Source organism: Pleurodeles waltl, chromosome 2_2 (genome assembly GCF_031143425.1).
Source record: "Pleurodeles waltl isolate 20211129_DDA chromosome 2_2, aPleWal1.hap1.20221129, whole genome shotgun sequence".
Classification (NCBI taxonomy): Eukaryota; Metazoa; Chordata; class Amphibia; order Caudata; family Salamandridae; genus Pleurodeles; species Pleurodeles waltl.
This window is the reverse complement of record NC_090439.1, coordinates 994,686,004-994,712,620: the sequence shown is the minus strand read 5'-3', so window position 1 is coordinate 994,712,620 and position 26,617 is coordinate 994,686,004. Positions and strand designations below refer to the sequence as shown.

General features: G+C 42.7%; 1 protein-coding gene across 1 annotated transcript in view; it reads left to right on the top strand.

Annotated features, from left to right (window-relative positions):
* The window catches only part of LOC138282815 (transient receptor potential channel pyrexia-like), a 1,013,831-nt gene extending 998,711 nt beyond the window's left edge, over positions 1–15,120 (top strand). The window contains exon 23 of the mRNA XM_069220730.1: positions 10,865–15,120. Within this exon, the coding sequence (XP_069076831.1) occupies positions 10,865–10,869 (5 nt within the window). The 3' untranslated portion in view covers positions 10,870–15,120. The remainder of the gene's footprint in view (positions 1–10,864) is intronic.
* Positions 15,121–26,617: the final 11,497 nt, after the last annotated feature.

Below are 26,617 nucleotides of genomic sequence, written 5' to 3'. Positions count from 1 at the left end.
ACTACCAGGACATATAAACTACACAGGTACATGCCCTGCCTTATACCTACATAGTACCCTGCCCTATGGGTTACCTAGGGCCTACTTTAGGGTTGACCTATATGTTGAAAAAGGGGAGTTTAAGGCTTGGCAAGCACTTTTAAATGCCAAGTCAAAGTGGCAGTGAAACTGCACACACAGGCCTTGCAGTGGCAGGCCTGAGACATGGTTAAGGGCTACTTATGTGGGTGGCACAACCAGGTCTGAAGGCCCACTAGTAGTATTAAATTTACAGGCAATGGGCACATGTAGTGCACTTTGCTAGGGACTTACAAGTCAATTAAATATGCCAATTGGGTATGAGCCAATGTCACCATGTTTTAGGGAGAGAGCATATGCACTTTAGCACTGATTAGCAGTGGTAAAGTGCACAGAGTCCTAAAGCCAGTAAAAATGAGGTCAGAAAAAGAGAAGGAAGGTAAAAAGTTTGAGGGTGACCCTGTAGAAAGGTCATTTCCAACACTGGGCAATAAGAAATATTAACAAATGGAAAGGAAACTTAATATATTAAGATAGAAGAGAGCAACAAAAAATAAAAACCAAACTTATACGCATGTAGAATCATTCCAAGTTTTGAAAATAATTAGAGATAAATTGGAAAGAAACTACATTATGCACTGTATGATTTACCTAAAATGATAAACATCATGGCATATAGGATCAGTATTAAGGAATCTATACTATGGGTAAACAGTTTATCTAACATGTCATATTTCTTAATGCACAAAATCTTCAAGATGTTTGGGACATTCCTTCTTTCTCATGCTCCTCCTAAGCTCCCCACTTCCATCAGACTTCCCACCAAATTTCTCTTCATGTGTCTCCTATTTACACATTTGGCTAAGTGTGACATACTCCGAACTTCACCTCCTTCCAAAACTACTACATTTTTTTTTTAATTTGTATATTTTTTTTTGGTCCTATAAATTTGGACTCACCCTTATGACTCCACACAGGTCTTTTAATTTAAACCATATCACCCTCACGCCAAACTCTTTGATTTACACAATGCCTGTTATCAAACTCCTTCTTTAACTTGGCTTGGTTGGCAATCACTTTGTCGCAAATGGGTTCCACTCCTTCTGATAATCCTCCGCTACTTCTCCTTCTAGAACACAACCATAATGGGTTTTATTTAGAACCAGCCATCCTGCCTCTTAAATTCCTGAAAGGAGACATTCCAATAACAGCATTGGGTGCATTTCTGTGAGCCCACAATTTTTCTCTGAGAACTACTTTTAAAACGCTGTTTTCAAGAGCAGTCTGTACACTTGCCCTTACTAATTGGTTCATTTTTTCAACCAAACCATTTGCCTGAGGAGCATATAGCGCAGTGCGGAAATGAGAAATCACCAAACGTTTAAGAAAGTTTCTCATCTCCTGTGAGGTGAACTGAACACCATTCTCAGTAATTCTTACATTGGGAATTCCCTCACAAGTGAAAGCATCGGTCAATAATTCTATGACAGTCCTAGTGGTGATTGTATGCACACAACTGGCAGTGACCCATTTGGAAGTATAATCAACCAGGACAAAGACAACCCTTTCATTAGGTGTCAAGACTTCAAACGGTCCAATCAGATCTCATCCTAATTTGAACCAAGGTTCATCTGGAATAGAAACAGGAGATAAAGGGACAGTCTTTCCAAATTTAGACTTATCATTACTTGCACACTATATGCAATCTTTGACAAGCGCTTGCACTTGCCTATCCAAGCCGGGCCACCAGTAACATTCCTGATGCTAGCTTTAGTCAGGTTCCTACCTAGATGCCCCTCATGAGCTAAATTGATTAGTTTTTCATATAGTCCCTCAGGTGGAACCAGTCTATCGCTCCTGTATAAATTACCCTCAATGATACTCAAATCATCCATGACTCTCCAAAATATCCTATCTCCATCTGAACAATTGTCTAGACAGGGCCAGCCTCCCACTACATATTCGGAGACTAACTTGCGAACTGTGTCTTTTTCACACTCCAAACACCATTTATCCTTGTCAACAGCTGATTCCTTAAGCCACAATACTGGAACTTGGTCATCTGGAACATGATCACCCGAAAGTAATCTTGAGCTAAAACCAGCAGGAATTGTTTTTTTTACGGGCAAATACTCAGCTTGGAAATTAAATTCTACCCAACGTTGGATATCCGGAGCCGTGTTTTCGAAACTACGGCAGGAACACAGTTGTATAAGAGGCCTATGATCACGTCTGAGCACAAATGGTAGACCCCAGAGGTAGTACCTAAAATGATTTATTACCCAAATGCAAACTAGAGCTTCCCGCTCTACTTCAGAGTTTCGTTCTTCTGACCCTTTAAGAGAACGTGATGCGAAAGCTACTACTTTCTCCTCACCTGCTACTACTTGTGAGAGAACTGCAACAAGACCCGTCAGGCTCGCATCAGTGGACAATAATGTTTTCCTTCTTACATCAAAGTGACCCAAGGTGGGCATTTCTTCTATCTTATTTTTCACTAACTAAAAAGCTTCCTCACACTCTGAAGACCATTCAAAACGTATACCTTTTCTCAATATTACCCTTAAAGGTTGAACCACACGCAAAATTCTTAATGAATTTTGAGTAATACTCAGCAAGGCCAAGGAATGATCACACTTGATCTTTATACGTAGGCATCGGCACTGATGTGATTGATTTGGCCAATGCTAATTTGGGTTTGATACTGTCTTCAGAAATGGTGTGACCCAGGTACGAAACGCTTCCCCTCTGAATCTGCATTTCTCTTTCTTCAAAGTCAAACCATTGTCTTTCAGTCTCTTAAGTACTGCTTTTAAAGCTGCATTATGATTGTTCACATTCTCACCATAGACAAGCATATCATCTTGGAAGAATAATACAGAGTCAAGACCTCTAAGTACCTCTTTCATCACTCTTTGAAACCATGCAGCAGTCGAAGCTAGCCCAAATGGCATCCTAATAAACATGAATGCTTCCAAAGGCGTGACAAAAGAGGTAAGATGCCTTGAATCTTTATGAAGTAAAACTTGATGATACGCTGCCAATAAATCCATTACGCTGAATATTTTGGCTCCCGTAAGTATGGTCAGAGTCTCATTGATGTTAGGCAGTGGCTGCCGATTTACCCATTTGCACTGGTTAAGACCTTTTAAATCCACATACATTCTTATTTTTGACCCATTATCGTTAGGAGCTGGCCACTCTGAGGCTTCAATTTCTTCAATGACACTAAACCCAGAAGTCTATTAAGTTTGTCTTGTAGAGGATTCAGCATCAAATGTGACACCTCTCTCACTTTATTCACTACTAGTTTAGCATAAGATTTCACAATGATCTTATCTTTGAAATATACTAGTAATATAAGTTTGTCACTAAAAACTGCAGGAAATTCATTTACAATATCAGTATCATCACTTACATGTGATATAGATAAAACTTGATCAGGTGAATTTGGATTCAAGATAATGCCAAAATCTCTTTGGTGCCGCCAACCCAACAGATTATCACCACGCTTTGCTACATAACCCTTTCCTACTGTTTTGTGCCCTTTACATTTTATTGTCATGAGAGAGTAACCAAAAAGTAAATTTTCTGCCCACCATAACCCATGGGTTCAGTGTCTGGTGGAGAAAGTTCAATTTTGTCATCATCAAAAATCATCTCCAAGCAATTAACGTAGAAGGGGATCCAGAATCCGCAAGAACTGGAACAACTTTCCCGTCAATCTCAATGTCACATTTCGGCATAACCAATTCAGTTCCTTCCCCTCCTGCAACTTCTTGGTTACGGCTACAAAGGCAGTTCATGTGCAATATCAACTGTTGGTTCGTTGATGTTTCGTCCACAGCGTTTACTTTAGGGCTTTTGCAAACCTTTGTTAATTGTCCCTTCTTCCCACAATTTCTGCAATTGATATTCCTAGCAAAGCATTTGGGGTTATTTGCCAGATGCTCTGGACTGCCACATTTATAAATTTGGTTTTGGAGTCTCTGTGCATATCATTACCAATACTCATTTTTCCAGTTATTTTTTGTACAAGATCCCCTTCTTGCATATTATCAAGAATTTAAACTCTGGCTAATGTGGAGCTGGATTTGGATTCCGTCGATGTTGAAAGGGACCCAGCTGAAATATGACAATTGGAACCAGCGTCTTTCATTTCTTTGACCCAAAATGTAGTATGCTCCATAATCTCCACTATGGTTATAGCTTCTTGTAAGGCAGGGTTCTTTGCTAACAGGTTGTTGGTGCATCGCACAAGTTGGTCTCTTATAAGGGACTTTGTTAGGTCAGCAAACTCACATGTTTGTGCTAGTGCCTTGAGGGATGCAATATAATTTCCTACTCTCTCATCTTTAGCTTGCATTCTCATAAATAATGTGTGTCTTTCCATTACAATATTTATTCGGGTTCCAAAATGTCTTCTAAGCATCATGACTGACATTTCAAATACAGCCCCGGGTTCAACATCAGCAGTGCCTGTAATTATTAAGTCAAGACTGTCATAAATATTCCTTCCTTCAATACCTAAATTGTGTAATAGAATTGCTTGTTTCCTTGCAGGGGAAACTTTTTCACCACCAATGCCAATTAAATAAGAATCAAACAAATTTATCAATTGTTTCCAAGGTAATACGGGCTCACCCTGTTCTGATCAATATTGCGGTGGTTGAGGCATGCTGAGAGGAGTGTGATGAGACATCTTGCCCTAGTAATTAATATAATAGGCTGAAATAATAGGTTAAAAAAATAAATTACATGTTAATATAATAAATTAATAAATCTGACTAAAAAAACATGTTCCAAAGTGTCTTCGGTATTAAGATTAAATCGTAGTTCATTAAGTGTAGCGTAAAGCTGTTGCTGAATGGTTTCCTCTCCTGGTCATACTCAATAACTTCCTAGATGCTTTAGATTAAAAACAGGAAGCAACAGCAGAGTTCCAGCTTCCAAATGCAAAGTGGTGCCAGCCAGTGAAGTAGTGTATTTTAACTTCCTGAATCCCTTATATCAAATCAGGAAGCCATGGCAGTGGTTCAGTTCTCCATAGCAATGTAGCAATCACCTTACCTCTCTGCGTATATTCAAGAACACAGCTGGATCAAGAGGAACTGGAACTGTTTACAGCCTTTCGATATAGTAAGTGCTCAGCTGTATATCTTGTTATATCAAGTGCAGAGTTTAAAATGCTCATGCGACACGATCCGTGTCCATAAATGTTGTGCTCGCGGCGCGATGCGCGTGCATGTTTTACTGTTCTATCGCATGTTGCATGTATCGCTTCAATATAACTGTCAACAAAAGTTATTTAATAGGAAGGATAAGTCCAACTCATAGATAGTCTTAGTACAACAGCGTGGTAAAAAAGTAGATACAATTTCTAAGAAGAACACGATACCAGAAGCCTTTCAAGAGTTGTAAATCAGCTTGTCAAGATGACAGGTGCACGCAGGGGTCCGATGAATTGCTGGATGCTTCAACTCGACGCCACTTGACACGGAGTATTATCTTTCTTTCACAACTCATTAATTAGCATCCACCATGAAGAAATACAGTCAGCTCCTTCCTCCTCAGCTCTCCATCAACCGTCCACCATCGAATCTACGTGTCCCTCAGATTCTATAAGATGACATCATTCATTTAAAGGAGTACACTCTACAGATGAGCCCATAACAATATATATATATATATATATATTTAAATATATATATGTATATATAAAATCCTCCTTCGTACACACACATTTATTTATATATATATATATATATATATATATATATATATATATATATATATATATACATATATATATACATATACATATATATAAAGGTATTTTCTTACCTTGCTGCTCCATTTGTATAACGATGTCAGCATGCTTACTCCTTTCTTCGCCCTGCTCTGTTCTGCGAAGGTTCGGGGCTTCATTCCTCGTAGTATGGATTCTTATTTTTATTAAAGGCTGTTACCCCTGCCCTCTCAGGTTGTTTCTGTCCCTTCCCTTTCTTTTTGAGTGACCTTGGTCTTCTTTTCTCCAGCATTTAGTGCATGGATTCCTGTCCTAGCACTTGCTTAATCCTGAAAAGCACTTGCTTTATCCTGTCCTAGCACTTGCTTAATCCTTCCCTGTCAGCTACACAACAGTAGTTATGTCTCTTCCTTTTGGTGGCCATTTTCCCTCTCTCGCCATATTTTGCTCTGTTGCTCAGAGCGGTAGTCTCTGGTATGTACATTGACTTTGACCTTGCACACCCCTGCAGGTCCACTCTTCAGATCTCATTCTGGGAGTCAATGTCACCTTCACTTTTTCCTTGGTTCTTCCTTCAGCAACTCTCTTCCATCTGCTGGACTACTTGTTGCCATTATCGTAGTCTTCTATGATTGGCGTTCTCTCCTGTGACGATTTCCCGCCTTGTGTCAACCTTGTTTCATATTCCACAAGGTTTCTGTTGTTCCTATAGGCAGGTTGTTCCGCCAGCTTCTTTTGGGTTTTAGTCCAGTAGCATTCCTTTTCCTGCTTAACAGGCTTTTTTCTTCCTAGAAGGGTTGGATTTTTTCTGTCTCTCACCTTTGTTACGGGGTTGCAGTTTGTTTACATATAGTAGGTTCTGCATCTACATCTTTATGTTGATATCTACGTCCGTGTCTACCTGGACTCTATCTATGTAATACCTTTGTAAGAACACCTTATTGTTACATCTATATGTGTGCATGTCGTTGTTTCGGCATGTTTCTCTTCCAATCTCTTCATTTCTCCATCATCTGTCACACATGGTACGTCTTGTGTCTCTTTTCGTCCCTTTTCATATGCATTACAGTTATGTTACACTTCTCGACAGCTCCTCTGTTGGTGCTCCTGGTAAAAGTGCCATCTGTTTTTTTACTTACTCTGCCTAGCAGCGTTGTCTTTCTAATTGTTGCTGGTTTTGCCTATGTATTTCCTCCCACTTCTCTCAGTGATTTTTTTGGGGGTCTTGCCCCTTGGTCCTAAGCCATTTTACAGGTCCAGCTCCTTCCTTAGGGCTATACATGTTTATTTCCTCTTGAGTGTTGTTTACAATAGATTTCTTTTTCGTTGCCATGTGCTTCGCTCTCCATAACATTCCATGCCTTCTTGCAATGTTTTGTGGCCTTCCACTATTCTTCTGCTGGGACGAATGTTCTTTCTCACCTTTGTCTCTAATTGAGACGGTCTACTCTGCCTTCAGTTAGATCGGTACTTATTTGTAAGGAATGGGTGAGATGTGTTTGCAGACCCACCTCCTGGGTTTATATTGGTTTAGTATCTTAGGTAAGAAATCTGTGGCTAGTTGTCTGTATCAGAATAACAAGTTACTTACATTCAGTAATGCTTTATCTTGGATATACACAGACTAGCCGCAGATTCCTTACCGACCCACCCATCCTCCCTGTTATGCGAACTACTTTATTTTACCTCACAATCCCTTGGTCTCATCCTACCAGGCATTTCCGTTCAGTAGGGGTAATTTACAATTACATATTTTTCTCTTTTTGGCACACTGTTCCATTGTCAGTTTCTATGGTGGCTTTACATTGTTGCGCACATTCTGGTCACAGAAGAAACTGACATCAGCGCGTAGGAGGAGGGATTATATGGGCTCCGTTGACATCATATCCGGTGGATGACGTTGATACAGAGTCACACGGTGCCCACTACCGACGCACAGAAGTACTACTGAAAAGTTTTTCCGGATCCAGTCTGGTGCCTGGGGAGAATTGTAAGGTAAGGAATCCACGGCTAATCTATGTCTGTACCAGATAAGGTGTTACCGAAGGTAGGTAACATGTTCATTAAAACAAACAAATGACATAGTACATCATTAAAACAGAGTGGCACTGGAGCCCACCAGTCTCACGGATTTATTCCATTTGAGACCAAAACATTGACAATAAGTCCACCTCTTCTCCTTTGCAACTTTTTCTCTTCACCTGTGGACTCTTTTTTAATTTGCAGTGAAGTTAGAAACCATAAAACTATGAGAATGGATGTTTTTATACATCAACATATGTTTCTCTATTACTCTCAAATGTTCTGGACTGTGATGATACAGTGTTGATGTATTTTTTAGAAAATGGTTCTCAACCACTTAATTATATATGCCTGTTCTTTTCTTCATTTATTTATTTATTTTTCCTTCATATGGGTACTTATCTATTCTCTAAGATTTTCTCTGCTCAAGACACCTATCAAAACAATATGATCGTTGACTTTGTTATCCTTCCCTATCATTCAGTGGTTATACAATTGAGTTGAAAAATAACTTTCAATAGTGAAAAACGAATTTAAGAGTTTTTTTACCACCAGGGCATGTACAAATTAAAAGTACATGTCCTAATTTAAATACATTGCACCCTGCTCTCTGGGATGTCCAGAGTCTACCCTTTGGTAGCAAATATGTATTTAAAAGGAAGTTTAGGGCCTGGCAAAAGATTTACTTTTCTAGGTCGAAATGGCAGTTTAAACCTGCACTCACACATGTTTAAAGTGCTACTGAAGTGAGTGGTACTATCAGTGCTGTAGGGCCACTAGTAGCATTTAATTTACAGGTCTTGGGCACAGGTAGTGCCAGTTTGCTAAGGACATACACGTAAATTCAATATACTAGTTGGTTATAAGCCAATTAAATGCAGCCAGGATTTAATTGCCAGTTCCCTGGGGTGTATCAATACGGCTTCCCAATCAATATCTTCCATGTCTCCCACATCTCGCTCCCACTGCTCGTGAAGTGCAATTAGACTATCAGGCACGTTGTTATTCAGTGTTTTGTATGTGAGGGAGATTGCTATCTTTGTTATCTCTTCTTGTAACAACTCCCTTCTAGGGGAGCATACTCTGGAATTTCAGTTCCCCCCAGCCCTTCCACCAGCCGTGCATGCCTCAACTGTGTTTATTTGAGAAATTGTGAAGGGTGTACGTTGTATTTTCTTTGAAAAGTCAACAGGGGTTTGAGTTCTCCATGTTTAAGGATATCACCGGTTGTGAAAATACCTCCATAGTACAAAATTAAACACACCAAAAATGCATTTAGTTACTGGTTGTCAAAAATTCGTAGAATCAGTTGAATTTAAGTTTGATTTAAAGACACTAGCCCAGAATGTGTAGACACGTGCAGATTCAGGCTTTCATATAATTACTTAAAGAAATAAACGTGGTCATAAGTGTTTTCTTCCTGCTGATCACGTTTTAGAAAAACAAAGAAGGAAAAGCGAGCTCCCCGGTTACTTGTTAACACGCAGCTTTATTTATGCATGTGATCTGCCTTTCCCCCCTACCTGTTGTCTCTGAAAGGAGGCATTGTGACATGTGAACTCAACTGTAATAACTTATTACAGTTGAGCAGCTACCACATGTCTTTAATACAGGCGACTGGAGAAGTCGCAAGTCTGCTGTAATAAGGAATTTAGAGATGGGGATTTTATACACAGATTGCAGGCTCTCATGTATTATCTGTACGACTCCCTGTTTTCTGTTTTTACTGATTTTTGCAGATAAATACAGACAGAAAACATTGTGTTTCCTTTCTGGTTTCATTTTTCAAAGTGGAAAAATACAGATAATTTGGCTTCTTTTGAGTGATTTTCCATGCTGAGTTTTATGAACTTCAAACCAGTAGCTGGACTTATTGGAAGAATATTGGCAGCATGGGAAACTATGAAACTGAATGAGCTTTGTTTTAAATTACTGCTTATCTCAACATGTATTGTACTTTTATGCTAATTTATGTAATGTGGAATTGTTATTTGATTATTTTTGGCTGTGTAATGTGCTAAAACCTGACAGGCATGAGTGCACTTTTATCTGTTAAATAAATGTGGAAATATACGAGTTATCTCCTCTTCTGTTCACAAAACACAAAATAAATATGGATATATACCAGTAAGATGTCGAAAAAATAAATATTGATAAATACAGACGGAAATGTTAAAAAAAAAAAAAATACCAGTAAACTGGGTGCCCAAATTATTTAACAGTTTTCTTCTTGAATTAACGTCAGTTACTTTTCTGATAGCTTGAGATATGTGATATTGTGTCCCTAGAAAACAGTGTTACCTGCTCTCATGAACAAGTGGGCAGGAGTAAACTATGTATTACTACTGATATACAGAAATCTGTAATAAGGGAATCAACGGTACAAGTAAGCACAAGTCAGTGACTTGTTAGAGTCAAGGCTTCTTCAACAGTTTTATCTGGTTAACTAGCTTAGGGTCTGATTTAGAGTTTGGTGAAGGGGGTTACTTTGTCCCAAAAGTGACAGATATCCCATCCGCCATTTTATGATCCCATATTAGGCTATGGAGATTGTAATACGTGGACGGGATATCCGCCACGTTTGTGATGGAGTAACCCGTCTGCCAAACTCTAAATAAGGCCCTTAATCTACACCAAAGGCAGACCCTGGGACATGAAGGAGTGAGAATAATTCTAAATTATGTCTGCTTTATTTCCCTGGATCACCAGTGGAGACTTCTGGGAAGAGATTCAGCAAAGGGCAGTTCCCTTTCCTAATCGTTTGTATGATACATTCTGAGTAATCCAGAGGAGACCATGGGAACCCAGATATAAGATTTTTGCTAGTTCTAAAAGCCCGTATTTGCACAGCAGTGATCTTTGTCTGTGGATGGGGATGTTGTGTCTAAAACAAATAAAGACGAGGAGCATCGTGTACCATGTTTGTCTTTTGAATATATTTACTTACGTTACACTCTTTACATGTCAGACAAATACCCTCTTTCAACTGACCTTCTAAATCCATGCGGTATTTTGGAAATGTCTATATATTTTATCAAAATAATGTTTTTTACTATTTGTGTGTTTTGTTTTCAGCGTAAAGAAGGACGCCACTCCTGGTGCGAATCGCACTGGGTACTTGCACTTGCATTTGTGTTAATGCATATGTGCCTGCTCGAGTCTGTGTGTTTACAGAAGTGTGTCTACTAACGTGTCTCCACTGTGAGTGCCTCAGTGGCATAGTAATCATACCTTCTGCTCCTTCACGAACGCCAAATATAAGATGCTAACAACAACCCCGAGAGACAGCGGACTGCGGTTACAGTTCTGTTAGCAGTGTACAATATTCCACACTTAACCCGTTTAAAGGGACTGCCTTCCTATGCACAAAGCTGCAAAATGACCAGACTCTACTTTGTTTTTTATGTTAACTCTTGTTTCCGTGAGACGTAATCAAAATCTGTGCCTAGATAAACTCAAGGGGTCCAAGTCACAAAGGTGTTTTCGGCTGTAAATATCGACTTATATCGGAAAATACCTCCACTTACCGCTGCCAGGAATTCACAAAGGGGCTTCTGAAGGCGTAATTGTGGTACTTCTGCAGATCTCGCCCTGCAAGAGGCGAGAAGAGGGTGGAACAAAGTGTGGTTTGCCTTGGAAGTTTGAACAATGCTTGTGGGCATTCACAAACTAATGCCATGGAAATGATCAGATTATTAGAAACTTCCCTTCCAGGATGGGAAGGGGAACAGATCACACCCATATATGCTGAGAGTGTATGGGAAAGTCTTCCTCTGCGCGGAAATGAATCCCCCACCAGGAAAGGAAAGCGAAAATGTGAATTTTGCACCTTCAGCTGGTGTCCCCACTGTGAGGCGCTGTAGGGAATGCACATGAAAACATACAGCCTTGAAAAACTCTCATCACAGGTGAAACCGTGCACCTGGAAACCTGTCCCTGACGTGCCTTTCCAGACATCATATTACACTTGTTTTGCGAGGGTTACAGACGTGTAAAAGTATGTCCAGGCGGTGTCGCAGGACTCCACGCACACTTTTACAGTTATCTACGTGATCGGGGCCAAGATATAATTACAGTCCCTGGTGGTAAACTTGATACGATTTACCTTAACCTGCACACCGGCTATTGCATAAGGTACTCACTACTCTTGAACAATGTGTGAGCTGGCAAACTGGTCAATAAACTCCGGTGCTTAATTTGTTAAGCAATACGTGCAGGGGCTTTGGGTTTCTTAGAAGCCTGCCACAGGCGATGCAAAATGCCAAAACTGGGGAATACCAAGGCGCCCTCGTCTTGACCCTCCTTCATGTCTCTTTCTTGCATTACCCTCTCTTTTTGTTTATCTCAGTTTTTCAGGTTCGTTTCCATCCCTGCGTTCTGTCTTTGTCAGTTTTTTCCTTTTCTTTTTTTCTCTTCCTCCTTTTTTCTTTCATTTCTGTCTTTCTCGTCAAAATGTGATGATGAAAAATAAGTGCTGGTACCAAAAATGAGTGCAAGTGCCAATGATCGGCACAAATTAAGCAGTCACAATCTCTGGTCTTAAAGACACAGTACAGCTGCTTGTGCTGCAGAACGTCCAGTCAGTGATTCACCTAAAGGGCTGGGTCAGACCTCAGTGCAGAAATAACCAGTGCCCTGTCTTAAAGACAACACTGTCCTAGGTGAAGGCAAACCACCAAGTATAACCAGGCATCCTATCCTGTCACCACAATTACTATATGTGCATATATATATATATATATATATAGGATGTATGCAGTGTGAAGGTAGATACAAACTAACTGAACCTTGTACAAGTGGAACATACTCATTCTTCAGCATAGATGGGAGGTCCAAGAGAGAATGAGTTTCTGGGAAAATTAGAGAGTGGTGACATTGGTCGGAGTGGATATGTCAGATTGCAGTTAAGATGCTATGTTAAGAGAAGTGTATTCATTCATCCTACAATTTAGCTTTCAGTAGCTCAGGCTATTGCCACCCACGCAGTGCCCAAGCACTAGCCAATGTATTTAAGGAGAGGGGAGTTGTGAGGGCCACAATAAGCACGCTTTGTTATTAACAAGAACAATTTATACCCCTAGAGCAGGCTTTATCATGATATTATACTATCAAATGTGTCCTTCCCGGATAATATTACCATAAGACACTCTTTTCTCAAACATCTTTGGAGTTTCCTGTAATTACTATCGCTTTCTAAGGGAGACCTGCTATGCCTGGGTTCTCGATCTTAGGGGCCAATCATATACTTGGTGGGGCCTTCTGGAATCCTGGACTCTTCTCGGTTAGTCAGCAGCATCTGCTGTTGGTAACTGAGTGTGGTAACTCTTTTCATTGCACCTGCAAGCTCTTTCCTTCACTGGCGTTAATTTGTACCTCTAGAGGGTCAATTTGGATTGAAGAGGGAATACTTGTATAAGTGACTGCAGCACCTGAAATTCCATGATAAATCAATGGAAAAGGCAGTACACCTTAGTAATCAGAGATCAGATTTGGGGTATTTATGGTGACAGGCAGGGAGAGAGGAAAGCTGGATATTCATAGTGACATTAATTTCTCTTTCCCTTTGAGGCTTCTACAAGTGTCACCGACATGATTAGCGGGTATGACATGATCGTGTTTGACGGGCTTCTTTTTGAAGATGCAGTGATTTGAATACTGATCCCCCTGCACTGCTTAAACATTGAAAGGTTAATATGTTTTCCTTTGATGCACCTCCTGCACCGATACATCTTCACAGTGCAGTTAATTCTCCATCCAAGACTAAGCACATTAGTGTGCGGATGGATCATTACACTCTTGCAAGCCTGCTCCCCTCACAATGTCTCCCCAGGAAGAGCACAGTGCTGTTTATCCTCTTCCTCCCTCAGACTTCAAACTTGTAAACTCATGGAAAGTTCAGATTTCCAGGGCATGGTCTCTGCTATTCCTACTTGGCTTGTTTCAAAAAGCAATGCCTCTGGGGGTGAATGCTGAAATGTTATGTTGCATTTACAAAGTTTGTATCCACAAAAGAGTAAAGAGGTGAAAAGTGTGCTCCCAAGAATATTATTGAGATTAACCAACCTGTTTTGCCTTTTGAAGGAATACCATTCTGTCAATGTTCCAGCATCCATTCACATTTCTGTAATGTATTCTGTTTTAGGATTATTATTGAGTGTAATGGTGGGAACACAGTTCTGCCACTATCAGATGTGGACTTCACTGGGTGTGGTCTAGGAATGCTTATACTGGTAGGGAGTTGAGTTATTCTCTATATCCAAGTGGCATTACCATGGGTTTAGGGTATGAATAGGCATCCCTGTCTCGACCAGGTGTCAATCAAAGCATATATGTCTGCTTTTTCTTCTCTGCTTTCTCCTCTCAGCTTTCTCCTCTGTTGCTGTCCTTACAATAATTCCACACTCAGATTTTCACCGGAGGAGTAAGTACCTCATTCTGAACAGATAGCGCTACATGCATTGTGCATTGAAACTTGAAAGATGAAACCACAAGTATGACCATTTCCAGTGGTAAGACTTCCAAATCACGCTTGCGAGATCACATCCTGTGTCCTTGTTTTTGACCTTTTTTAAGGCTAGCCCTCAGTTAACGCAGGCTTCTCAGGAAGAGATGTGTTCCTGTAGTAAATTTGCAGTCCTCTAATCCAGGAGGTGAGGGTTTTCATGTTGCATTTCCTATTTGTCAAATGGTATGAATCTCCGCAGATCACAGTATCTTTCTATGTCTGTTTCCTTACCTTGCAAACACTGTTGACAGGCTTCGAAGTGAGTTAGTTTACAGGGTGAGCTGTGTAAGACATTCAAGTCAATTCTTCACATCAAGGTGATGGTGTACCACCTTGACTGATAATCAACACAATAGCAAGGAGAGCCGAAAACAGTGCGCGGCAGAGAAGCGTATCACATTGGAAGAGCATTTTTACTCAATGCTAATACTGTCAGTCTTATAGGGGCTCCTGCATGCCGACAGGGATAAACGTATGCATGCCATATTTCGAAAATGTGATTTATTTCAATATATGATGTTTCTCAAGATTTTATCGACCATGGTGTCCTTGCTAACAGAAAAGAAGGATGAACTTCTGAGCAAAAGTGCTGTAAAACACTTGAAGATCAATCATGAATAAATAATAAAACTGCATTTGCAAGTTTGAGTGGCGGTCCAGGGATATTACCTAGCGGTAGCAATTCTAAAACATATTGTGTTATATATTTTCTATATTTGTCAGACTACTTATCACTGATTGCAATTTAATGTATGGGGAATGTTCACATTTTATAAATTAGCGTTCATTTGTTCTACCTCAGAAGGATGAAATGTTTAAATAATATTTAAGATGAATTATGATTATTAAATAAAAAATCATAAAGGCTAAACATCTGGTGTGGGTGTTTAATTGTGGTATCTCTTGTTCACATCACATACTTTTACTATTTGCTGCTATTTGCATTCTGACCGAATGTAAACTTGTAAATAGAGGGTATTAAACTGAAAAAAAAATCTGTTCGCATTTTACATTAGGGTATGTTATGTTAGGTAAAAAGGCACGCCTAGAAGGGGTGTACACCCGAAGGTTTCTGGTGCTGCGGTGTGGTATATAGATGTATAAGGTGAGGAATCTGAAACTGAGAAGGGTGGCCTATATTCTTACAAATTCCCAAACAAGTTCCCAAACCGAACCTTCATACAGTGGTGTCCAATCTACAGCTGTTTTTCCAGTAGATTTGTCATTCCATAGATACCAGATCTTACCTCATTTCTTCAAGTGCCAGGGTGAATCCAGAAAATCATTAAGCTTTGTTGTCCAAGTGTCACCAAAAGCATACATGCTAATAGACCAAAATCCAGGAGCGGCTAGCGGGGATTCCTGGGGGCGGGGTGGCGCGCGGGGGGCACAGGAGGAATTCACAATAAAATAAGATTTTAAAAAAACTTACCTCTGCTTGCACGTCGCGCCGCTCCTCTCCTACGTCCGGATGCTGCAGGCACAGGTTCCCAGCCTGCCCTGCGGCCAATCCTGACGCTGCTCAAAGCAGCGTCAGGATTGTGTAGGAGCGCCCAGCCAGGGTGTTGTCGGGCTTGAGAGACCCTACTGCGAATGTGTGTTTGGCCGGCCTGAGATGGCCGGCCAAACATACATGTGCAGTGAGGGAGAGTGTTGTGCACTCCCCCTCAGTGCACGTCACCCTGTGGCCCCACCCCTTTCAAAGAAAAGGATAATAAACTATGTTTATTATCCTTTTCTTTGAAAGGTTTTGCAGCTGCTGCTGCTGGCGGGGGAACACTCCTCCGCCCTTATGGAGGAGCCGCCCCTGCCCAAATCAGGTGGAAAACTCCCAATTTTTAAAGCCAAAAACGGCTTTACTTTAGCAGTCATCCACCTAAAATTGTCTCTGCTTCAATTAAAGTGTATGGGTGATAATACATTCCTCCTCTTATTTTTTCAAAATCTCCTTCTTCCTTATTTAAAAATGTTGGCATGCATGCAAAAGGTGTGATAACGGCTTCATACAGGCATCATCTACACCTGTGACAATCTGTTATATATTTTTTCACATGCAAGAGACACAATGTATCAGAAGTAATGTCAAGTTTTAATGTATTTTTTAGTTTATTTCTCTTTTTCCCTTCTTGTTATTTTTATTGTAAACATTACAAGGTTTAGTTTTGCAAGGATTTTAAAACTGATGATACCTCTATCGGACCATGCTTTGATCCAGTCCATGATTTAGGAATCTGCAAGCCCTGCCATAGTATGCACCCTGGAAGCATTAGGGAAAGGGAGCTGATTGTTATTTCAGTTCTAAATCATCCTGTGAAAAAGCCAGTTTGGTCTCAGAGACTGTTTAAGGTATGGGCACAGTGGGCAATTCTCCAGAGCCCCCACCTACCAACGGGCCCACTGGTAACGCAATCTTCTCATCACTGTGTCTTACTTTTGTTTATTTTAATATCAGAATCTCTCCTACACTTTGTATCTCTCCTGTAAGGGCTCCCTATATATGTATGTTTGTGTGAATGTGTATATATGTGTGTGTGTGTGTGTGTGTGTATTTATGTTATTTTAATTCAGATTTAAATTAGCAGAAAACAGGCAATAAGTTCAAAGTTGTTCCGAACAGGGGGCCCCAAAATGTGTCTGAACAGAGGGAGCGGTCCGTGAAGCTGCTTGTGGTCCGGCAGGTGACATCGTGTTGCGCAAACCCTAGGAATCCTAGGAGGTCTCAGTCCCAATCGAGGGGAAGGTTGGGGGACTGCTCCAGAAGCCCCAAGCCCTCTACTTCCCACTTCAACTCCCCTAGACATTCTAGAAAGAAGCACAAGAAGTCAAAGCATTCTTCAACTTCTCCCCGTCCGCCTGCTGACGCGACAAAGGAACATCAGCGATCGAGGCATGGTTCAGAGGAACCATCACCACGTTCGATTTTGTGCGTTTCCACTTTTTCAGGAGCCAGAGAAACCCCCAGTCAGATGAGAGAATTTTACGACGCCCTGTGCCACATATTTGAGCAAGCCAACCCCTCTGGGACACTTCGACCCCGACGCGGTCGGAGGGGGATACATCAGATTTCACGCCGGTGGCTATGGCCTCGGCCCTAATGGCCCCATAGATTCCATCAAGGATCCAGACCAGCGGCGGCCATGCCACCACAACCTTTCCTGATGCCGATGCTCCCAGCGCTGCGGGCACCCAGCGGCAGTGTCAACCACATTTGGATCCCCGAATCTAACAAGGGGCTGGGACGGAGTCGACCAATGCCAATTCCAGTGCCAACAGGACCCCCATGTGCCCTAGGTCAGTATCCGAGCCATATTCTGAAGGATTAGACCTCGGGGAAGATTGGGAGGGGGTCACTGGACCCTTTAGAATACCGGTTAAAAGGCTAGGAAAGCATGGGCTGGTGTGTGGAGCTGGGTGATGCCAGTGGACAGGCTACCTCTACAAATACTTCCATGGTTTCACCACCTACAGAGGAGGAAGTAACATATGCTATGGTGGTGAAGAGGGCAGCTGCGGTCCTGAACCTCAAACTACGCTCAGTGACATTCAACATGAACGTCTTGAAGGAAGTGCTCAAGCCGGAGCTTCCTTATCCGAACCCCTGCATCCTTTAAGTGAAGCACTGGCTGATGTCCTACTGAGAACCTGGTCCAGCTCCAGCACATGGCTCCTTTGGACAGGACAATTGCCCACCACCATTGCCCGGCACCTGGGGACCCAAGTTTCCTCACCCAACATCCCTGAGAGCTTGGTGGTAAAAACCTCAATCTCCCATGGTGCGTTACCTGCCCCACCCTTGGACAGGGAATCCAAGAGGCTGGATAGCTCAGGAAAGAAAATGTTTTCTTCCATCAGCCTTGCATTGCAGTCGGTGAACACCTCATGCTTATTGGGCCGATATTCCCACACCCTGAGGGACACGGTTGGGCATGTGCAGCCACAAGTCCCGGAGGAGGGCCAGGCCACTCGCTCCCAAGCGGTCAAGGACAGGAGAGACACAGCTAAGTTCACCGCTAGGTGTGGTTTGGACACAACCGACTTGCTGGGCAGAGCGGTTTCCTCGATGCTGGTGCTTCAATGCCATGCCTGGGTGCGAACATCTGGCTTTTGATGAGATAACCATGCTACCCTCATGGATATGCCCTTTGTTGGCACCCATCTCTTGGAAAATAAGGCAGACTCAGTGCTGGAGCCCTTTAAGGACTTGCGGGCTACAGCCAAGTCCTTGGGCTCTGAGCTGCCCCGCGTCATCCCCAGTCTGCCTTTTGCCCCTTTCGTGGCTGCAGAATGGGTGTTCAACGGCGCTAACCCTTTTCTAGCCACCGTCCTACGCAAGCTATCCCTGCTATGCGTGAGTGAGGGCACAGTTCATACCGACCATGTGGGTCAATTAGCCAGAGGTCTGCCCCAACCACCAGCCCCCTGCAGTCGCAGTCCCTAAGCCCTCTTAAAATTGCCTTACAAGATCATGGGCATCCAGTTGAAGGTAGAATCCCCCATCATCTTCACTACTGACAGTCCATAACATTGGACAGGTGGATTTTACTGATCATTTGGTGGGGCTACTCCCTCCCCTTTGAATCCTCCCCACCCCCTATACCTCCAACCCATGATCAGCTGATGGTGGATCCTTTGTCCTTGCTCCTTGAAGAAGTCATGGCTCTCTTGGCCAAGGGAGCCATAAAGAGGGTTCTGATGTCAGAAGTAGGCAGTGTTTGCTATTGCCACTACTTTCTGACAAAGATTTTCAGCCTATCTTAGATCTACGGACCCTCAATTTCTTCTTCAAGAAGGAAAAATTCAAGATGCTCACACTGGCTTAGGTCTTGTCTGCTCTAGACCCGGGAGACTGGATGGTAGCGTTGGACTTGCAGGATTCCTATTTCCATATTCCCATCCTGCCTGCCCACAGATGTTACCTGTGGTTTACAGTAGGTCACAACTCCTTTCAGTTTACCGTGCCCCCCTTTGACCTTATCTGCACCTCTTAGGTGTTCATCAAGGTGATGGCGGTGGTAGCGGCTCATCTGCTGAGATCAGGGGTGCCAGTCTTTTCCTATCTCGATGATTGGCTGTTGAAGGTGGGTACACCCCAGGCTGTCGTCTCCCACCTCCAGACTAGGGCCGACCTCCTGCAATTGCTGGGTTTCACTATAAACATGCTGATGTCACACCTGACTCCCTCTCAGACACTCTCTTTCATCGGAGCTGTTCTGGACACAGTGCCATTTCGGGCTTATCCTCCCAAGCAGAAAATTCAGGATATTCAGGGTATGCTACCAATGTTTCAGCCCCTATCCTGAGTTTCGGTAAGAATGACTCTGCAGCTGCTGGGTCTCATGGACTCCTGCACCCTGCATGTGACACATGCCAGATGGCATGTGCAGGCTCTACAGTGGGACCTGAAGTCCCTGTGCGCGCAGCATCAGGGGAATCTCTCCGTCATGGTCCGGAACTGCAAAAAACATGCAGTGGTGGCTAATAAACCACAACTGGGTCAGAGCCAGACTCCTCTCCCTTCCCCAACCTGATCTCATAGTAATGACAGCTTCACTCCTGGGATGTGGCGGCCATCTGGGAGAGGTGGAGATCAGAGGACTCTGGTCTCACGAGGAATCAGGACTCCACATCAACGTCCTGGAGCTCTGAGTGATCTGACTGGCATTGAAAGCCTTCCTACATTCCAGCAAGGGAAGGCTAGTGCAGGTGTTTACGGACAACACCACCGCCATGTGGTACTGCAACAAACAGAGCTGGGTGGGGTCATGAACCCTTTGTCAAGAGCCTCTATGTCCCTGGACATGGCTGCTACAACAGGGCATGTCACTGGTGGTTCAACACCTGGCAGGTTCTCTGAATGCCAGGGTGGATGAAGTCAAATGCCGATGCCTAGTGGATCACGAGTGCCATCTCAATCCAGAGGTGGCACAAGGTCTCTTTCAGCAGTGGGGAGAGCGTTGATTAGATCTGTTTGCCTTTGAAGAGAACACACAATGTCAGCAGTTTTGCGCGCTGGAGTTTCAAAGGCAGCTATTGCTCGGCGACACGTTTTGTCTTGAGTGGAGCTCAGGCCTCCTGTATGCCTTTCCGCCCATGACACTCCTACCCAGAGTTCTGGAGATCAGGAACAACCGGGCCCAGACTGGGCAGAGAGAGTTTGTAATCCCTAGATTCTGCATTTCAACATCAATCCTTTGATCAGGCTGTCCCTTTAGAAGGATCTTCTGTTGCAGCAGCAGCGGAGGGTCCTCCACCCGAAATTGTCAACTCTCCGCCTTCTTGAGTGGAAATTGCACGGCAACAGTTGACAGCTTTCGACTGTCTTTCTGCTTACCTTTGGATTTTTTTTTATTCTTACTCCTGTCCATCAGGGCTCTGGTTTGGGTATTCTGAAGGGTTACCTTTCTGCTCGGTCTGCCTTTTTGCAGCTGCCTGATCAACCCTCTTTATTTAAGTTCCCGATTGTAAATAAATACCTTAAAGGTCCTGTACATACGTTTCCCCCCTCGCCTTTTATTATGCCTCAGTGGGACCTTAATTTGCATCTTTCCTGTTTGATTTGTGCTCCTTTCGAGTCACTACACAATTGTCCCCTCCAGCTGCTCACACTCAGAACAGTTTCTTGTGGTGATATCATCTGCCTGGAGGGTGAGTGAGCTCCAGGCTTTGTCATCCAGGCCTCCCTACTTGACTCTGTTTCCAGACAAACTGGTGCTTCGCACTAGGGCCTCTTTCCAACCAAAAGTCGTGACACCATTTCATGTGGGCCAATCTGCCACCTTGCCCACTGTCTATGCTCACCCCTCTAAAGAAGAGGAGCGACTCCACCATCTGGACCCAAAGAGAGCGCTGTTGTTCTACCTTGACCTCACAAAAGAGTTACAGTTGGATGACCAACTCTTCATGGGGTATGTTGGTGGAAAGAATTGTGGGGCAGTGCAGAAATGAACTTTTGCTCAATGGGTCATTCTCTGCATCAAAATCTGCTACGCATTGGCTAAGAAGCAGCCCCTGAGGGCTTGCGGGCTCATTCCACCAGAGTCAAAGCCGCAACCACTGCACCAGATTGCGAAGTCCCAGTCCTGGACATCTGCCCTGAAGCAACATGGGCATCCCTGCACACATTTACCAAACACAACTGCTTGGACAGTCTGGTCTGCAAGGATGGGCATTTTGCCCGTTAGGTCCTGCATGACTTCATAGTTTAGTTTATTTGTCCTCGGGCTGCCTCCTGTGACAGTGTTGCTTGAGTATCTAATCAAAAGTAAGGAATCTGTGGCGAGAAGTCTCTATCAAATGAACAAGTTACTTATCTGGTAGAGACAATTTCTAGCCTCAGATTCCTTACCAACCCACCCAACCTCCCCACTCTGCAGACATATTTCTAGGGATAAGGTTACTCCCTTTCATGGTTCTAGTTTGGACACACATGTGTCAGAGCAGTTTATGGCTCTGAGCTCCTGGAGTGGGAAGCCATGAAAAGGTAACTGACATCAGCACGCTGAGGTGGAGCCTATATATGTGACCATGATGTTACTTCCGGCGCAGGCGACGTCAACGACGCCATGAGGAGCAGATTAATTCCACCCACCAGCGCGCAGCAGTACTGCTCAAGAATAATCTTCCGGATCCAGTCATTCGCCTCGGAAATTCAAAGACAAGGAATATGCGGCTAAGTATTGCCTTTACCAGATAAGGCATTACCAAAGGTAAGTAACTCGTTAATCTCTTTAGAAACAAGTCAGACGGAGCACATCAAAACTTCAAACAGAGTAAGGCAGCAGTAAAAAACACTTGATTTACTAACCCCAATCTTTTTTTTGCCACAATATAAAAGATTCAGGCCTTTTTGGGACTGAAAAAATAAAAATACAGGACTATCACTGCAACCCTAGCTGCCTTCACAATAGTTTCCACCTTTGAGGGCTGAGGGGTATCAGTAGCCAAACAACGGCCTTATCTCAGTGTTTTCAATGCTGTCACTTTCACTCATTCTCCATTGGTGACAGCATGGGTTCCTTCATCCCCCAAACTGATCGACACTATTTACAACAGTTGATTCAATACATTTTCATGAAGGGCACCATCAAGAATATTCCCCACAAACATTGCGGGGGAAGTCATGTTATGCTAAATATTTCCAGGTACCAAAAAGGATCCATTTTGAATATTCCATAACTGAACAAATCCAGAAGAAATAACAGTTTAATGTTAGACTCGTCTCTGATTTGAAAGGCTTTTTACCTAAAGGAGTGAGTGGTGGCCCAAGAACCACTGTGAAAAGTAAATGGACCGAGAAAAGATCAATGCTGAATACGTTCCCTGGTTTTTAAAAAATGACCTTTGCTCCTGAATTTTTGAAAGACCCGCTTTTCTTTTTAGTATTTTTGTTTTTGATAGGTTTGGTTTTGGGAGACTAACTACTATTTACTTGGGTTACTGATTCATTTTTCAAACTTTGCTATTTTGCTTTGGAAGGTTGAATTTTTGAAAAAGACTATAAGAATGAAATCATTTTTTTCAATAAACAAGAGGATCCGCATGTCTTTCCAATTAATTTTCATAATTCTCACTTAGACTTCACTTATTAATGTGTCAATATATACATAACCTCTTGGTGGGTATCTCCAAAACAGTACTAATGGCTCGATATTTTTAAGCACTATTAAAGCATTGTAATTTAGAGCATAGACATTTTTATGATGAAGATTTTGAGGAGAATTCTTATATAGATTTGCTGAAGAATTGAAGACACGTAATGAACTTGTCTGACTGTTACATGCGTACCTACTTATGATACTATGACTAACATTGCGACTGCGATTCCCCCGTAAATACAGGCAGAAAACTATTTATTTTCCATGTCTTTATTTATTTTCAAATACAGAAAATAGGCCTTTGTGGGATGATTTCTTTTTTTACCTTCGATCATGAGTGGCAGGTCTTTAGGTGTACAGATTGAAAGTAGGGGAGATGAAAAAATACAATAGATTTTCTAAATAAGCTTAATTAAGAGCAGATCTATAGGTATTTATGCTATTCTACAATGCAAGTGTTTTCATATATTTGGACATTCAAATGCGAGTATGCAATTATCAGTTAATTCAATGTGGAAAATACCTACTGCAGCTTCATTTATACAGTGAACACAAAATAAAAATGGACAATTACAGAAAAATTAGAAAAAAGTAAATATGGATAAATACAGGCAGAAATGTTGAAAAAATAAATATAAAACCAGGAACCCTAATAATAAATCATATAAAGGTAATTAGCATATTGCTCAGCCAAATGCAGCAGGAGGTTTGATATTATATCAGACCAATTGTATGATGGAAGCACGCATGCCTAAAGCACGCATACCAGAACAACGCTGTCTTAAAAATGACCACGTCTTTACCACACATGCCTTTACCACACATGCCTTTACCACACATGACTTTACTACAATGAATTCTGTTGTAAAAGCATGTATGACAAAGGAAAATTCTAGGTGAATTCCCCCCCGGCGTCTCTAACAACCAACCACAGCTCTTAAAACTGCCCTTTTCCCCCACTGCCCTGAGCCCTAAACCTTCCAGCCCTGAGCCCTAATATGGATCCCACTCTGCCCCTGAAACTACTGTGACCCCCTCCTAATGCCTAAACCATTGCCCCCTACTCAAAACTACTCCAACACCAGCCCCCCTGCCCTGAGCCCTAAAACTGGCCCCAGCCCTGCAAACTGCCCCTTCCCCCAGCCCTGAACCCTAAAACCTGACCCCAACCCCCCAGCCCTGAGCCCTAAAACCCTGCCCCAGCCCTTACTACTATCCTGATCCCGCCCACTATGAACCCTGAAACCCTTCCCCCCTCAAAATAAATAACCAGACCACCCGCCGAAAAAACATAACCCACCGCCCTGAGCCCTAAAACTGCCTCCACCCATAAAAACGACCCTCCCCCACAAAACCCGGCCCTAGCCCCACTTACCTTTCCCGTTGCTTCCTCTTCCTACTCCTGCAAGAGCTAGACCTCGTTGTCTGCTGTAACCACGCACATGCGTTGTTAAGGCACATGCATGGTTAAGGCAGACACCACGCCAATGCGGGATTCAGGCAAGCGTGGTCAAGCTTGCAGGGGAAATGGCACGCATGGCTCAGCCCGCATTGTTAAAGCAGTTTCCCTGTCAAACCTCATAGAATATAACAAAGTATTCAGAGTCCCAAGCATGAGTCTGACTACACAGGTTTGCTCTTTACAAATCAATAGATGACTAATGAGGCATCAGGGCAAATTGCAGAGCAAATTGCAAAGGAAATCTGTCTCTTCTCCAAAATGAGTCCATTTTTTTAGGAAAATACATAGTAAAACAATCATACAGTTAACATAAACTTAGCCAAATGTTACAGATTCTCAGCAAATCAGACTCCAAAATAAAATGCAACAATACCCACCATCCTAATAATATCCTCTAAATGAATAATAATTAGTCCATTCTTGACCTAATGTAATTGGATGTGTAGGGAACTACATTGTTTGGTATGGTCACCCCCATTTTTTATGGACAGATGCTGCTGGTGTTTTGACTCTGCACACTGGGACACTGCTAAGCAGGCCCTAGTGCGTGTGCTCTGACCCCTAAAACATGTTGACATTTGCTAACCCCTGATTGAACTATTTAACTTACCTTGGGTCCTCATTATATGGAGCCACCACTACACTGACAGTGTAAAGCATGTCTCCAGACCGGCCCTTGCAGACTGGGGCCAGATTTATCTAGTTTTCACGCAACACAATGCAACAAGTCACCTTGCTGTGCTGCTTGAAAGGGAGATGGCAGGAATGGGCTGCATTTAACATTATATGGCACATACCTGCTGTCTGTCTGTGCTGGCACACAATGTGCTGCCTAGCGCCAAAGCACTGAAGCAGGATTGTTTTAGCCCCTGCATAAAAACAATCCTCTGGGGGCATTTTCCTCTTTCTACGTGGGCTGCACAATGCACGTAAAAAAAGAGGAAAGAATAAGGAGAAATAAAGATATTTCTCCTTGTTGTACCTCTGGTGGGGACGCATACACAATCCTGACGCATTCCCAGGTTTACTAGTGTTGGTAAATCTGGGAATGTGTCAGAGTCCATAGGTGTATGGAACACCCACACTCCACTCATGGCACGCCTCCATGCTGCAGAGTAACGTAAGGCAGCAATTTGTGCTGCCTTGCATTACTCTATATTTACCAGGCCAGGCAAGGCCATGCAAGGTGGCTTTATGAGGCTTGGTAAATCTCATTTTAGGTTTTGAGTTGCTCTGCATCCCTTTGTGTGGCACTTGGCAACACAAAACCTTTAATAAATGTTGTATACAGTACAGTGGGTATACAGTTTTAAAACTGCCAATTTGACCTAGCAAAATTAACCTCTTGCCTGGCCTAAACCTTCCTTTCTAATGCTTAAACATCACCCCTAAGGTAGCCACCAAGTGCCTATGAGGCAGTGTGTATGGTATTTAAAACACAGGTGATGTGAATTTAAGGTTTTACATATCCTAGCAGTGAAAACCCTCTAAAATTGTTTTTCACTGTGGCAAGGCTGGCTCTCCCATAGAAAAGAAATGGATTACATTCTTACACTCTAGAATACGTTTCTTCAGTTTGGGAGTAGCTAGAAAAATGGTTCCAAGACTCATTTTTATGGTAATTTAAAATCCAACTTAATGTCCAAGTCAGATTTTAAATTACTGCTTTGAAAATGACACTTTTAGAAAATTGCCATCTTTCTGCTTGAGCCACATGTGCCTTTCTGCCAGTGTGCACTCTCACCCAAGAGCTGGATGACTCCTTAGAAGGTGTGAAATAGCTCTTAGAGAGGGAGGGGGGCTGACCTTCACCTGACAAAATTGCCATCTGGGCTGTGCCCAGGAACTTAACTAACTTCAATGAAATTCACAGGCAGATGTAGCTCACATCTGGGCCTGCCCCCCTATCCTGTCGAGGCGGACAGACACCAATCTGAGTAGGAGATGAGCTGCCCGAGGTCTGGTTTGGAATGACCATGATGTTAGGTTTGTCCATTATCATGGCCACACCACTTGGTGGGCACAAGGAGCTCTGCATAGGGGATAAAAAGTTCTACCATCTTGGTTTCAGGTAGAGAAGGGCATTGTGGGATAGTTTAAAGTTATTCACACAGGAAGTGCTGTGCTACAAAAGTCACCCCTTGGAGCTTTTACACCATTAATTAGGTCGACCACCAGGAGACCGCCACCAGGACCATTGATCCTGATAGGGTGGCAGCGGTCAAAGTCATGGTCGCCCACTGTGGTGGCAAGTTCGCAATGCAGTT